At 40.5% G+C, this 14,002-nt stretch overlaps 1 protein-coding gene across 1 annotated transcript in view; it reads left to right on the forward strand.

Moving 5' to 3' along the window:
* CUNH10orf67 (chromosome unknown C10orf67 homolog) overlaps positions 1 to 14,002 on the forward strand; it is a 107,381-nt gene that overhangs the window by 17,612 nt on the left and 75,767 nt on the right. Inside the window, exons 3-4 of the mRNA XM_036328118.1 lie at positions 2,077 to 2,220; positions 2,954 to 3,028. Of these exons, the coding sequence (XP_036184011.1) occupies positions 2,077 to 2,220; positions 2,954 to 3,028 (219 nt within the window). The remainder of the gene's footprint in view (positions 1 to 2,076; positions 2,221 to 2,953; positions 3,029 to 14,002) is intronic.

A 14,002-nucleotide genomic window follows, 5' to 3' on the forward strand; every position in this document is an offset into this window, starting at 1 on the left:
TTGCTTAGGTCAACCTGCATCCACAGGAGAGAGGGTCCTGGCCATGGGAATCTCTAGAGAAGCTATGTCAGTGCCCAAGGGAAGGAAAGTTAGTTCCCCCTACCTGCCAGTCCTGGTGACCTGCCAGCCACCCCACCAGGGAGGAGTAGCCCTGCTTCTTTATTCCTTCTGCCTTGTCCATGTTGGAGACACAGCAGCTGAGTGTGGGAGGAGAGGTGAGGGAGAGCTCAAGAGTGAATCACACTCTTTTCCTCGAAGACAGGCAGCTGCCAATGACTGTCTTTAGCTTGGAGTACAGGGAGAAGCCTTCTCTGTGAGTGAAGTTGAAGTGGTCATGTTAACTCATAGTGGTCATATCCCAAAAGCTACTTTGAGGCTGTGATTTGGGTGATGGTAGGACTTTCTATTCCTAAGGATGAACAAACAGTCATGGAATTGCCTAAAGTTTTCATTCAGGGGCAGATGACCTAGGAATATATTTTAAATGGACTGTGGAAAACAAAAATACATTGTGTTTTGGTGATCACATATCATAATTAGCCCTAGCCGGTTTTGCCCAGTGGTAAGAGCATCATCCGCCCCCCCTTCCCTCAGTCACATACCTGGGTTACAGGTTCAATCCCTGGCCCCATCAGGGCAGGAGGCAACCAATCGATGTTTCTCTTTGTGTGTCTCTCCTCTTTCCACTCTCTCTAAAAACGAAATCAATGGAAACAATATCCTCAGGTGAGGATTAACAATAAAAAACCCAAACAACACCAACAACAAAACCCAAATGGAAACTAATCAATATACTGGATATATATTTAAGTGGTTGGCTAGTGGATTCATAACAAATGTGGATTTTGCCCATCTTTTCTGATCCAAAAATCACACCTTGAGAATTATACCTTTGGGTTATAACAGAGGATTATTGCACTTTATTCTGTATGAGAGTAAATTACTAGTGTTACCTAGTGAGATAAGGAGGCCTTGGTTTTAGTCTTTTTATTTTTCTGTTAATCCTCACCCAAGGATGTTTTTCCATTGATTTTTTAGAGAGAGTGAAAGAGAAAGACAGGGAGAGAGAAACATGGATGTGAGGGAGACACATCGATTGGTTGCCTCCCACAAGTGCCCAGAACAGGACCAGAGCCAGGGATTGAGCCTGCAACTGAGGACCCTTCAGTCCGCAGCTCTATCCACTGAGCAAAACTGGCTAGGGTGGTGCTCGTCTTCTTGAAGGAAAGATTTCAATCAAGGGACAAAGTATAGAAAAGCAAGCATGAATTTACTGACCAGAGCAAAAAATATACTTAAGACAGTGAAAGAAGGAAGGGCATAGAAGAAGCTTCGGGAGAGCCTAGGCTGGGCTGCCTTGACTCGCTGGGAAGTCTGAGAAAAGGGGGCCTTGGAGACAGGTTCAGGGGGCTAGCGTGGGATGAGCTGCTGCTGCCCATTGCTCCCCTGATTTCAAGTCTTGTTGGGTCCCTTGGAGTTTAGGAGATACATGCCTGTAGGAGAAGGAGAGGGAGAAGGAATGGCACAGAGTGTTCCCCCTGAGAGAGAGCACACTGGGACCTTCATTTTCAGGGGTCTTAAAGGCTGAGCTTTTAGGGGAGGCCCTAGGGATGGGGCAATAGAATATTCGTCAGCTTTATGCTGTTGTATCAGTAGGAAATTTATTCTCTTAATTTGTTTGTCCTTGGGTGTGGTTGGCAGATGGCACTTAATTGGGTTTCTGTTATTGAGTTTTCCTGAATAGGGTGATTTAACCCTCTGGTTGGGAAGAAGTATCCTTGGTTTAGGGAAGATAGGATTTACTAGGTGGCTGCAAACTGCTGTTTAATTATCTTAGTTTCCCTATTCCACTTGTCCCAGAATTTTCCTAGTCTCTTATTATGTTATAACACTAGGAACCTCTTCTCCCTTATTCCATTAGTAGATTAATTGGAATTCCCAATATAAAGAGTATTTGACAGATAATCTTAAAAGGCAGGACAATCCCCTGACCAGGTACCCAGGTTGTATGCCCAGAACCAGGCATGGCGTCACAATCCTTTACTCCCTACAATAATTATGTTTTTCTATTTTTAGATTATTAGATCCCTTCAGGTAGATTTTGGGTTCCTGAAACAATTGCTTCAGTTGAAGTTTGAGGACCGTATTAAAGAGGAGTCTTTCAATCTCTTTGCTGTTCTACATGACAGGATCCTAACAGTCGAAAGACATTATCAACAGGTAGAATTTCTCTAATTTCCTTTGTGTGTTTTTTTGTTGTTGTTTGTTTCATTAGTGATGGTATCTTTCATTGTTATCCTAATAGAGCTGGTTAAATTATTTGATTAATCAGAAAATAAGTAGTTTATGGATTAGTGACTCTAGATTTTTTTTACAAGAGTTTGTCTGATTCAAAAAGTAGAAGGAGCAAAAGAGGATATGAATTGATAATAGATTTTACTACTTTTAAAAAATATGTTTTTATTGATTTTTAGAGAGAAAGGAAGGGAGAGAGATAGATAGAAACATCATGAGATGAGACACATCATCATTCAGCTGCCTCCTGCACGCCCCCTACTGGGCATAGAGTCTGCATCCCTGACATGTGCTCTGACAGGGAACCAAACCCATGACCTCTTGCTTCCTAGTTCAAGACTCAACTGCTGACCCATACTGGCTGGACAGATTTCACTACTTTTAAAAGCAGTTATAGGAAAACACGAAAAAGACTTTGATATGTAAAATGAAATAAAATCTTCAAATTATCCAGAGGTACGCTATTGCTTTTGGTTAAGTGTAAGTAAAAATGGAATGTGCTATAAGAGCTATAGCATAAAAGAAATAATAATAAAATGAAGTTCTTAAGAGACTGTGATGATCTGAATGATTTTATACTGAGCTCCTCCCTAGTAGGTGTAAGAGTTGTTTTTGGAAATACATAATGGTGCTCCCTGTACTTATTTCTGGTTTGCAGAATGAAGAATTAATAAGAAAATGTTGCCATCAGCAGTTGGCAGATGCCATAGCTGTAGTCCGAGGAATGTACAAGGTAGGTCTTAGGGCGGTCCTGGGCAAGACCAGCTTTATATCTTGGAAGTGCATATAGTGGGGCTCACTTTGACTTCCCAGTCTGAGTTATGTCAATGTGAAAAAGTTCAAACCTGTAGATAGTTTTTATAAGGGTTTATTTGAGCAAAACTGATGACATATGCCAGGGAAGTAAGATCTCAAATGCTCTGCAGCAAAACAGTTTTGCAACTTCATTGCATTTATTGGAGGTGAGAAAAAGCAAGGTGGGGATTGGATTGCAGGATAGTTAACAAGATTATGTGCTTTCTTGAGGATGATTAAAGTTTACTTCAAAGGTGTGTTAACCTAAATGCACAGAAACAATGGACAGAGCTTGCTTAAGTTATAAAAGCCTGGGGCATGACTACCCGCTATGACCTGCCCAGTTAGGAATTTATGATTAGATCACCCTGTGAGGTTACTTTCCGTGAAACCCCTTTTGTTGTCCAGTTTTTACCTTTAAAGATCTGTTTTCTCAATTTTCAGGCTCTGGAAGAGGGATTAGGCCTAAGATTGTTCATGTTCACATTAAATTTAACAAAACAACGCTTTATGGTAGCAGGTAAAACTTTTCAGAGACTGGAGAAATCCAATCTGTTATCCCAAGTGCCTGGACAGGTGATGAGTAATCCAGATTATGTGGTGAGCACGCAGTTGGACAGAAGCAGGTCAGATGGTCTTAAGAGAGAGTTCATTGGGCCATAGCAAATCCCAGTGAACAGTCTCTGACTCTTGATGGAGTAACTTTTCTAACGACAAGGACACTCACTGTCTGCCAGACTGCTTCACGCCCTGACGTAATGGAAAAATCATAATTTTCAATGATCACTTTTTAGGTTTAGTAAAGACCTTGTACCTCTTATGGTAGTTATTAATCTTTTCTTTCATTTCAATAGGATTCTATAAAGAAACATTTATTTGCAGCAAATTGTGCATTTCTCATAGCACAACACATTTGTGTTTAATTGTATAATGGCTTGTTATAAATCTCTGTTCTGTGCCAGACTGTAAGCCTTATGAGGGCCAGATGTGGTCTGTCTTACTCACTGCTATGCCCTGCCTCTTAGCAGTGTGCCTGGTATGTAATTAGCAATCAGCTCAAAATGGCATATAGGCCTTGATTGCCCAATTTGCCCTCTGGTCTCATACTCTTATGGGACTTCCATATGTACATGTGTAATAAACTGGCTATTTTCTCTTAAATAACTTAAGAAGAATTGCAAATGAATGGACGGTTGCCTATATTTGTGGCAGATGCTGGTCACTCAGCAGTCATTTTCCCTCCTCCATTTATTTACTTATTTATTTATTTATGTATTTATTTATTTATGTATTTATGTATGTATGTATGTATGTATGTATGTATTTAAATCTTTATTGTTGAAAATAATACATATGTCTCCCCTTTCCCCCCGTTGATCCCTACCCCCACCCCACCCCCAACCCCCTCCCAGGCCTTCACCACTCTATTGTCTGTGTCCCTGGGTTATGCATATATGCATATCAGTTCTTTGCATATATGATCACCTTTATCCCCCCTCTCCTCCTTCCCCTCCCTTCCCTTTGAGATTCTGCACTCTGAATCTCCTTTTTTTTTTTTTAAATTAGCAGAAGCCCTTCTTACTGTACAAGACAAAATGCTAGATCATTTCTTTCTCATCTTCCTTTTCAGCTATGGTACACTCATGGACAAAGTCAGGTGTCCGTGGACCTGAAGGTAAGTTGGCTGTGACATTTGGGAGCAGGTTGTTTTCTCTAGTTAAAGGAGACTCATGGGAGGAAATACCCTTCCTTTTCCTTTGTGTGACCTTGTTACATCTCCTTCTGATGCTTGGAATTGATGCAGCCAACCTAAAACCAAGGACTGAGACATTCACACCAACAAGCAATTTCTTAAATACATTTGTGGGATAGATGACTCCTTTGGGTGTGCTAAGGACGGCAGAGTGGAAGACTGCTCTGTCAACATTCTCTGAGCCTATGCCCAACCGTGTTTCCAAAGACGGTCTCGACACTATCTTCCCGCACCTGCTCTTCTGCAATGCTACCTGGCTCCTCCCCCACCAGAGGTGGAGCATAACCCCCTCCCCAGAATCCCGCTGGACCCAGTGACTTGTCCTAAGCACAGAACGTGGAGGAAGTGAGGCTGCACGACTTGGGAGGCCAGGTTGCAAGAAGCCTTGCAATGTATTCGTATACCTTTGGAATGTTTGCTCTCCGGATTCCCCTTTCTGATTCCAGCAGCCATGGTGTGAGAATCTCTAGCTATTTTGAGGGTCTACATGGGGGTGCTGGGTGCACAGGCCCAGCTGAGTCCAGCCTTTAAGTCATCCAGTCTCCAACCATTCATTTTTCCCATCCAGACATTATGAAGCAGAGAGAAGCCACCTGTGGTGCCTGCCCTAATCCCCTGACCCACAGTGTTCATGAACATACTAAATAATTGTTTAAGCTGATAGGTTTGGGGAGATGTGTTATGCAGCAATAAATAGATAGTTGGAACAGTATCCTTACATTCACATCAACATGCAGTGTCTTAAGTACATTTGTTGGATAGATTATTCTCTAATGGTTCTGGCAGAACAGTTACAGCATTGTGGTTGACAGCATGATGTAAGTTTTAGAAAAAGGACTCTGAAGTCAGACCACGTGGGTTCAAATCCTGACCTTGCACTTAATTGCTATGTGACCTCAGGCAAAGTATTGACTCTGTCTACCTCAGTTTCCTTATCTGTCAAATGAGGATCACAAAAGTACCTGCCTGATAGGCCTGTTCTGAGGATGAAATGAATTGATCTTTGGGGAGCACTTAAAGAGTGCCTGGCACATCATATTCCATTATTAGCATTTGTTAAATAAACACTTCCACATATTCATAGCACTCCTTGGTGTTGGGATCTTTTTCTGTCCCTTAATTATTCTATCTTAGTTTTTAAGTGTGTAGCTTTCTGTCTCTTGACTGCAGATTTCAGATATGATAAAGTGCCCTTAAGACATCTGTCATTATTATCACATTTTATTATCGACCCTTATGATATTGACACTTTGGGAGCCAAAAAGGTCAAATGTCAGCAATTTCATAAAAGTGATGACAGCAAGCATACTTACTTTATATCTACTCTTACAGGGAATGACTACAGTGTTTCAACATTATGCATAATACTTGCTGTAGATACTCCCTGGCTATTTCTTTTGCGAAGAGACTTTTAAAGAAAATCATGACTACATTTCTGTTTTATGAAATGTGAGTTTTATGCATCTACTAAGAGGCCATATGATTTTTTTCCTTAACCTATTTATAATTAATACTGTGGTGAAATGAATTTATTTTTTTTAATGTTAAATCAACCTTTCTTGGTATAAGCCCAACTTAGTCATAATATGTCTTTTTTATTAATTTTTAAAATTGATTTTAGAGAGAGAGAAAAAAGGAGAGGGAGAGAGAGAGAGAAACATCAGTTTGGTGTTCCACTTATTTATGCATTCATTGGTTGATAATTCTATGTTCCCTGACTCCAAAACCTTGGTGTATGGGGACAATGCTCTAACCAACTGAGCTACCTGGCCAGGGCTTTAAACACACACACACACACACACACACACACACACACACACACACACACTTTGAGTTTAATGTGTTAGTATTTTGCTTAGGATATTTTAAATCTACATTTATTAGTGAGGTCACTTCACTTTCAACCCCCCCCACACACACACACACCCGCCCGTCTTTATTGGGTTTGTTGTCAGGGTTCTGACAGCTTCACAAAATGAGTTGGGGATGTTATGCCCATTTTGTTCTTTGGGAGTATTTGTGTAAGATTAGAAATTTTTCTGCCAGAGGAGCCAGCTGGGCCTGGATAGATTGATTGATTGACATAGTTTGGACTTATTCAATTTCCTTAAAGGTTATAAGGCTAGTTGGGTTTTCTATTCCTTTTGATTTAGATATACTGAGACATTTGTCCAGGGCCTTGTCTGTTTCATTTAAACTCAAAAATTTGTTGGAATAAAGGCTTAATAATATATGCCTTGTTGCTGTCCTATATTTAAAACCCACTCCATATTTTTTATTACTATTTTATTCATTTTTACGGAGTTTTTAAATATCACTTATGCTTTTTATGACTAGGAATTCTATTTGACTCTCTATGCTTGGTTGTTTAATTTTTGTTTTTATGGCTCTTATTCTTTGCTCATAATTTCAGTGTGGTTATTTCTAAAAACATTTTTAAATATTTTTGATTTATATTCTGTGTTTCACAATTTCCATAACTTCCATCTTTGAGGGTCTGATAATGCTGGCTGTCATTCATGATATGTCTTTTACTTTTGGGTTTCATGATTTTTGTGAACTCATATTTTTGTGGGAATTTCTTGGAGGCCTAGAATAGAAGTGAGTTATAGTTTAGAGAATATTTATATTTGCCTTTGTGAGACTCCTGAATCTGTAACCGTTTTAAGCTAATCCTCAATCTGAGGTATTTTAAACCACCCAGAGGAATGAAGTTGGGCCGCAAAACTGTGTGGGCCATCTTATGCTTATAAAACGCAAGAGATTTTCCCCTCCCTATATTTGGACCCAGGTTTCCAACAGAGGCAATTTCACTTTCAGTGGAGTAGGAGGGGTACAGCATCCAAGGTGGTTACTTCTAGTTTGTTTTTACATCGAAATGGTGGCCCTTAGGTGTCTCAGTCTTACTTAGAGCTGACATGCTGAGGAGGACCCGGGTAATTTTTCTTCTCTGTGCCTGTAAAGAGGTGTAAACTAAAGTTGAAATTTACTTGGTTTAGTGATGCTCGAAGGCCAGTTTCTGTCAATGTTCATACTTCCCTGGATTTCTACATCCACTTAATTTTGGCCTTAGCATCCCTTACTTTGTCAGCTTCTAGGCGCATTTTACTAATCTTACCCAGAATTTTTGTTGTTTACAGTGGGAGGGTAAATCAGAGTTCCATGAATTTTTGAATATGCTTTCGTAGTCTTTTGTCTTCAACAATTTCTGAAATACTGATATACTTCTAATGTGAATCAAATGTTCTAAAAATATGGGTAAGTGACTTTGGTTCTTTGTATATACTTTTTGTACTTACAGGAGTAGAAAGTCCTAAAATGATTTCAGTACTTTATAGTCATCAGTTTTTCATATTAATATGTGCTGGTTAAGTATGCTTAGCCAACAGTATACTAGTTGTGGTTAGTTGGTTTATCTACTTTAAGAATTGGTTTAATGACACGAAAGGGATTATTTGAATCCTTGCTTTGGCTTTTTAGCATGACCTCAGACAACCTCCCTAATCCTGGCCACCCAGTTTGTTAATTAAGGCTTAGTCATAAGAAAGAACAGAAGAGTATTGAAAAAAACAACCAAAGTGTACACTTTTGGTTAAGATGTAACTTTGGGGTGCATGCTAGAAGAGGTCAATGGGGAAAAACAGGGACACCTGTAATACTTTCAACAATAAAGGTAAGTTTAAAAAAAAAAAAAAGACGTAATTTTTGATTGCGTGAATAACTCTCTGCTGCCCCCTAGAGTCCAGTTAAGGATACAGGTACGCGTACTTTTTCAGCTATGGAGCAAGTGTCTAAATACATTTAACTTTAAAAGCAATTTCTTGTGTGGTATTATAATATTTACACTTACAGATAAAAGAAAATATTTTTCTAGAAATGTATCAGTTTAGATTCAAAAAAGATAACCGAAAATATTCTAGGTATTTCAAACAAGGATTTAATAAAGGGATTTAAGAGCTTATAAAAATCTCTTGGAAAGACGGGAAGAGTAAAAGTCAGGGAGAATGTTGCTAGCTTTCAAATTAATAACCAGTTTTCCAACATCACTCAGTGAATATCTTTTCCTTTTTTATTGAGTTATGATGTTTTTCTAATCTTTAAAGGTAAGTCGAGTTGGGCATATTAAAATTTTTAAGAGTTTACTGAGCACAAAGCTATTTGAATCTGGCAATGCCCAGGGGAAGTGGCTAGGAGTGCTCCACAAATAGGAGCTGTGGGAAGGACTTACGTAGAGAAAAGGTGGGAGCAAAGCAAGGGAACTTTGGCAGGAGCTTGAGTGTTTACCTTATTTGGCAAAGCCTAGGTGCCTGTTTGCGATTGGTTGCCCTTAGTTTTTCACTTCTTAACTTTAAGGCCTTTACTGGCTTTGGCTTGGTTAGGCTGCTAAGGTACTAGAACCACCTCGGTCTAGGGGTCTCCTCATCATATATCAACAATAAGGTTTATCTCAAGGCTACTTGTGCTATTCTGTTGCTCTCCGTTAACATTATCTATGCAGTGTTGTGACCCTCCATTGCATTTTTGTATTTAATATTTTTAGAATTATAATATGTTTTGTTTTAGAATTATAACATTTTAATATCAAATAAGTTTAGGTCTTTTTTCATTATGTCTCTCAAAAATATATTTGCTTTTTAAAAAAATATATTTTTTTATTGATTTCAGAGAGGAAGGGAAAAGGAGAGAGAATCATTGATTGGCAGCCTCCTGCATGCTTCCTACTGCAAATTGAGCCCACAACCTGGGCATGTTCTCTGACCAGTAATTAAATTGTGACCTCCTGGTTCATAGGTCGAAACTCAGCCACTGAGCCACACCAGCTGGGCATATCTTTGCTTTTTTATTCTTCCAGATAAACCTATTTTTTTTACTTCCACTTAAAATATCCCTCCCTTGGCATCTTAAATATATATATTTATTGACTTTTAGAGAGAGAGGAAGGCAGATGATGAATATTTGGCGAACTGAAGGAAGATGGGAGGAAGACAAGGAAGTGTCCTATTTGACAGTATAGAGCAGCGGTTCTCAATCTGTGGGTCGCGACCCCTTTGGCGGTCGAACGATCCTTTCACAGGGGTCGCCTAAGACCATCCTGCATATCAGATATTTACATTACGATTCATAACAGTAGCAACATTACAGTGATGAAGTAGCAACGAAAATAATTTTATGGTTGGGTCACAACATGAGGAACTGCATTTAAAGGGCCAGAAGGTTGAGAACCACTGGTATAGAGGCATAGAGTGCAAGGTCAAGTCAGTCAACTGTAAGTGGTTGGGTATGTCTGGAAGACGAGAGGGCTGGAGAAAGTGGTGAGAAGTGACACAGGAAAGTGAAGCTAAGGAATTAATATTTTACCTTGAAGACATCGAAGACTTCTAAGCAGTTTTCACAACATGCTTAGATTTGCAAACTTGAAAGATAAATATTCGGAGCAGTGATGACACTTAATAAATAACTCCCTGCTTTCCCACCCAGGTTCTGGACCAGTTGAAAAATAAAATAAAATAAATAAAGATCATCTGTTTTACTGATAAAATAGGCTACTCAGTGCCAAACCCCAGAATCGGGCCGACTTGACTCCCGTCACAGGCAGCAGTGGCGGGACAGGTCTCTTCCTGCCAGGACAGGGCATGTGCTCCTGCAGTGCTCATCCCAGAAAGAAGGGAAAAGAGGGGATGGCCAGGATGTGACCAATTTTCTTCTCTCAAGATCATAATCAGATAATTGAGTGGAGGATGTCACTCCATGTCGAAGGAAAACAGTATTCCTAGATTTTTCTTTTTATCTTAACTCACTGAACTTAACCATTTAGTCTATGATCAACTAAGTGTGTGTCTGAGCCCTGGGAGGAGGGCTTTCCCAAACCAACCACTACTCCTTTGGGAATCCTGAGACCCCTGGTGCCCCGAAGGCTCAGCCTGGGGTTAAACGAGTAAATTATTTACATTTAACGACTATGTCACTTTGTATCCAACACAGAGTTTACTTCCTAGTCGATTTCTCACCCCAGATTATGGTCAGCTATGTTGTCTGATATTGCCTACCAAGAGGTTTTGCCTAGGAGAATGGGATGGTCCAACATATGTGTGGCTTTTTTTTCACTCAGGAGGGATATCTCAGCGGTAGGCAAGGAATCTCAGTCCCACACCAGACACACGGCCCAGGGTTCCAGAGCTGGGAAGAGAAGATCCTGTACCTTTGGGCTGTACAAACCAGCAGGGCTAGTGTCTGAGTGACACCGAGGCTGCTGGAGAGCCAGGCAGTCCCTCTTAAAGGGCCAGCACATGAACTTACACAGTCCAGCTCCCTCTGAACTCCAGTGCTGGGCAGTGGCATGGAGGAACCAGGGACATATGGGGAAAAACTGGATTGTCTGGCATTGGGGCAGGAGCTCTGGGGGTGGCTCTCTCCCAAGTGGAGGTGCTCACAGGTGTCTTGTTCCTGTGCTGAAACCTCCCCTGTCCCAGAGCTGACTGGCAGCCATATCTGAGTTTCCACCAGTGTGCCTCACACTGTTCGCTCCCCCCTGGTGATTACCCCATCCAACTTGCAGTCCTACCCAAGCTGCTTGCAGCAGCTTTTCTGTATGAACGGCCTGTCCTGGCTCAGGCTTCACACTTTCCTAAAATGTCTTAAACAAACATCAGTTGGCATCAGCATGCCATATACCATTTTAATAAGAGGCCTAAGACCCAGTGCTAGCTCCATCCTGCCTTGCTTCACAGTTTGGCCTTGCTGGCCACTTCTAAGCCCAATACAAACAGCAGCCATCTGCAGATAGCTTGGCAGCTTCTGCCAGGTGGCCCCAGGCAGTGGCTGACTTTGCATCTCTCAGGAGGCCCCAAAGCCAGTGCACCAGGAAGACAGCTTCAGAACATACCAGATTATAACTCTGCACATCCACAAGCGACACACTCAAGGGGAAGACTCAGTGAGCACGCAAGCCCCACTGAAGCGAGTCCTGCTCCGTAGCGGTGTCTCCTGCACAGCTGCTCTTCCACTGTAGTTATAGCTGGTCCTCACAGCCAATTGGCCTGTAGGTCAACTCCTCCCAGTGGCACCAACAGCAATCAAGGCTCAACTACAACAAGATGGTGCACACAGCCTACACAAGGGGGCACCTAGAGTGCTCAGCTCAGGTGACTGGGAAGGCTGAGCCACTGGGCCCTACTACATACACAAGGCCACTCTACTAATTCCAGGAGACATAACAGCTCTACAAAATATATGGAAACAAACACAGGGAAGCAGAAAAAATTTGGAGACAAAGAAATATGTCACAAATGAAAGAAGGGAAGAAATCTCCAGAAAGAGAAATAAATGAAATGGAAGCAAGCAAACTACTGGATACAGAGTTCAAAACAATGGTTATAAGGATGCTGAAGGAATTTAATGAGAGCTTTAAGGGACTTTGTGAGACTTTTAAGGATCTTAGAATTTCAAAGACATTAAAAAAGGACCACTCAGAAATGAAGCATACACTAACTGAGATATAGAATAATTTACAGGGATTCAACAGTATATTAGAGGATTCCAAGAATCAAATCAACAATTTGGAATATGAGGAAGCAAAAATCACCCAATCTTAACAGCAAAAAGAAAAAATATTCCAAAAATATGAAAATAGTGTAAGGAGCCTTTGGGACAACTTCAAGGGTACCAACATTAGCGTTAGGGGGGTGCCAGAAGAAGAAGAGAGAATGCAAGATATTTAAAACCTCTTTGAAGAAATAATAACAGAAAACTTCCCCTACCTGATGAAAGCAATAGAGTTACAAGTCCAGGAAGCACAGAGAGTACCAAACAAGAGGAATCTAAAGAGACCTACACCAAGACACATTATAATTATAATGCCAATGATTAAAGACAAAGATAGAATCTTAAAAGCAGCAAGAGAAAAGCAGCTAGTAACCTATAAGGGAGTACCCATACCGATGTCAGCTCATTTCTCAACAGAAACTTTGAAGGCCAGAAGCGAGTGACAAGAAATATTCAAAGTGATGAATAGCAAGAACCTACAACCAAGATTACCCTACCCAGCAAAGCTATCATTAAAAATTGAAGGTCAGATAAAGAGCTTCACAGACAAGAAAAAGTTAAAGGAGTTCACCACCACCAAACCAGTATTACATGAAATGTTAAAGGGTATTCTTTAAGAAAAGAAAGAAAAAGAAAAAGAAGAAAAGATTTTTAAAAAAATGGACAATAAAATGGCAATAAATACATATCAACAATTTAATCTAAAAATCAAAATAAATGAACAAGGAATCTAATGAACACAAACTGGTAAGTAAAATAAAACCAGTCATGGAAACATGGAACAGACTGACAAATCTCAGAGGGGAGTGGGGGAGAGGCATGGGGAGAGATTAACCAAAGATCTTATATGCATACTAGAAGCCCTTGGCTTGACCTGCGCCCTCTTGAAATCCAGGACCCTTTGGGGGATGTCGAACTGCTGGTTTAAGTCCAATCCCCATAGGCCAGGCTAAGGGGGCCCACCAGTGCATGAATCCATCTGCCCCTGATGGTCAGTGCACATTACAACTACTCACCAAACAGTCAAACAGTTGAACGGTCAGACACTTAGCATATTAGGTTTTTTATAGATAGATAGATAGATAGATAGATAGATAGATAGATAGATAGATAGATATGCATTACATATGAACACAGATAATAGGGTGGTGAAGGCCTGTGGTGGGGCTGGAACTGGGTGGAGGGAGGCAATGAGGAGGAGAGGGGGATATCTGTAATACTTTCAACAATATAGATTTTTTTAAAAGAGTTTTTGCCCATAATATCAAAGGACAGCACAAAATTATTATAATAAGAAAAAGCTGACAGTTATGCCCCAGATGGGAATATTAACCTCTTCTCATTTTCAAATGCCAATGGCAAAATTAAAAGATAAATGTTAATTCTTCTTGAAAGACCAAAGAAATTAAAGTCCAAAATAAATATTCTTGCTTTTGTGAATGAAAAGACCAAAGATATGCTCATGCCTCCTTTCTCCTCTCCTGCATTCTAGCCCACTGTCAGTAGCAGAGTGTGGTCAAGAGATCAGTTACATGAAGGGGGCTCCAACAAATACATACATCCGTGCATTGAGCATAACAGGAGCCAGTTTACTATGGAAAGGAGATAGGCCATACT

The sequence above is a fragment of the Myotis myotis genome, unplaced genomic scaffold (assembly GCF_014108235.1).
Source record: "Myotis myotis isolate mMyoMyo1 unplaced genomic scaffold, mMyoMyo1.p scaffold_m19_p_1, whole genome shotgun sequence".
Lineage (NCBI taxonomy): Eukaryota > Metazoa > Chordata > Mammalia > Chiroptera > Vespertilionidae > Myotis > Myotis myotis.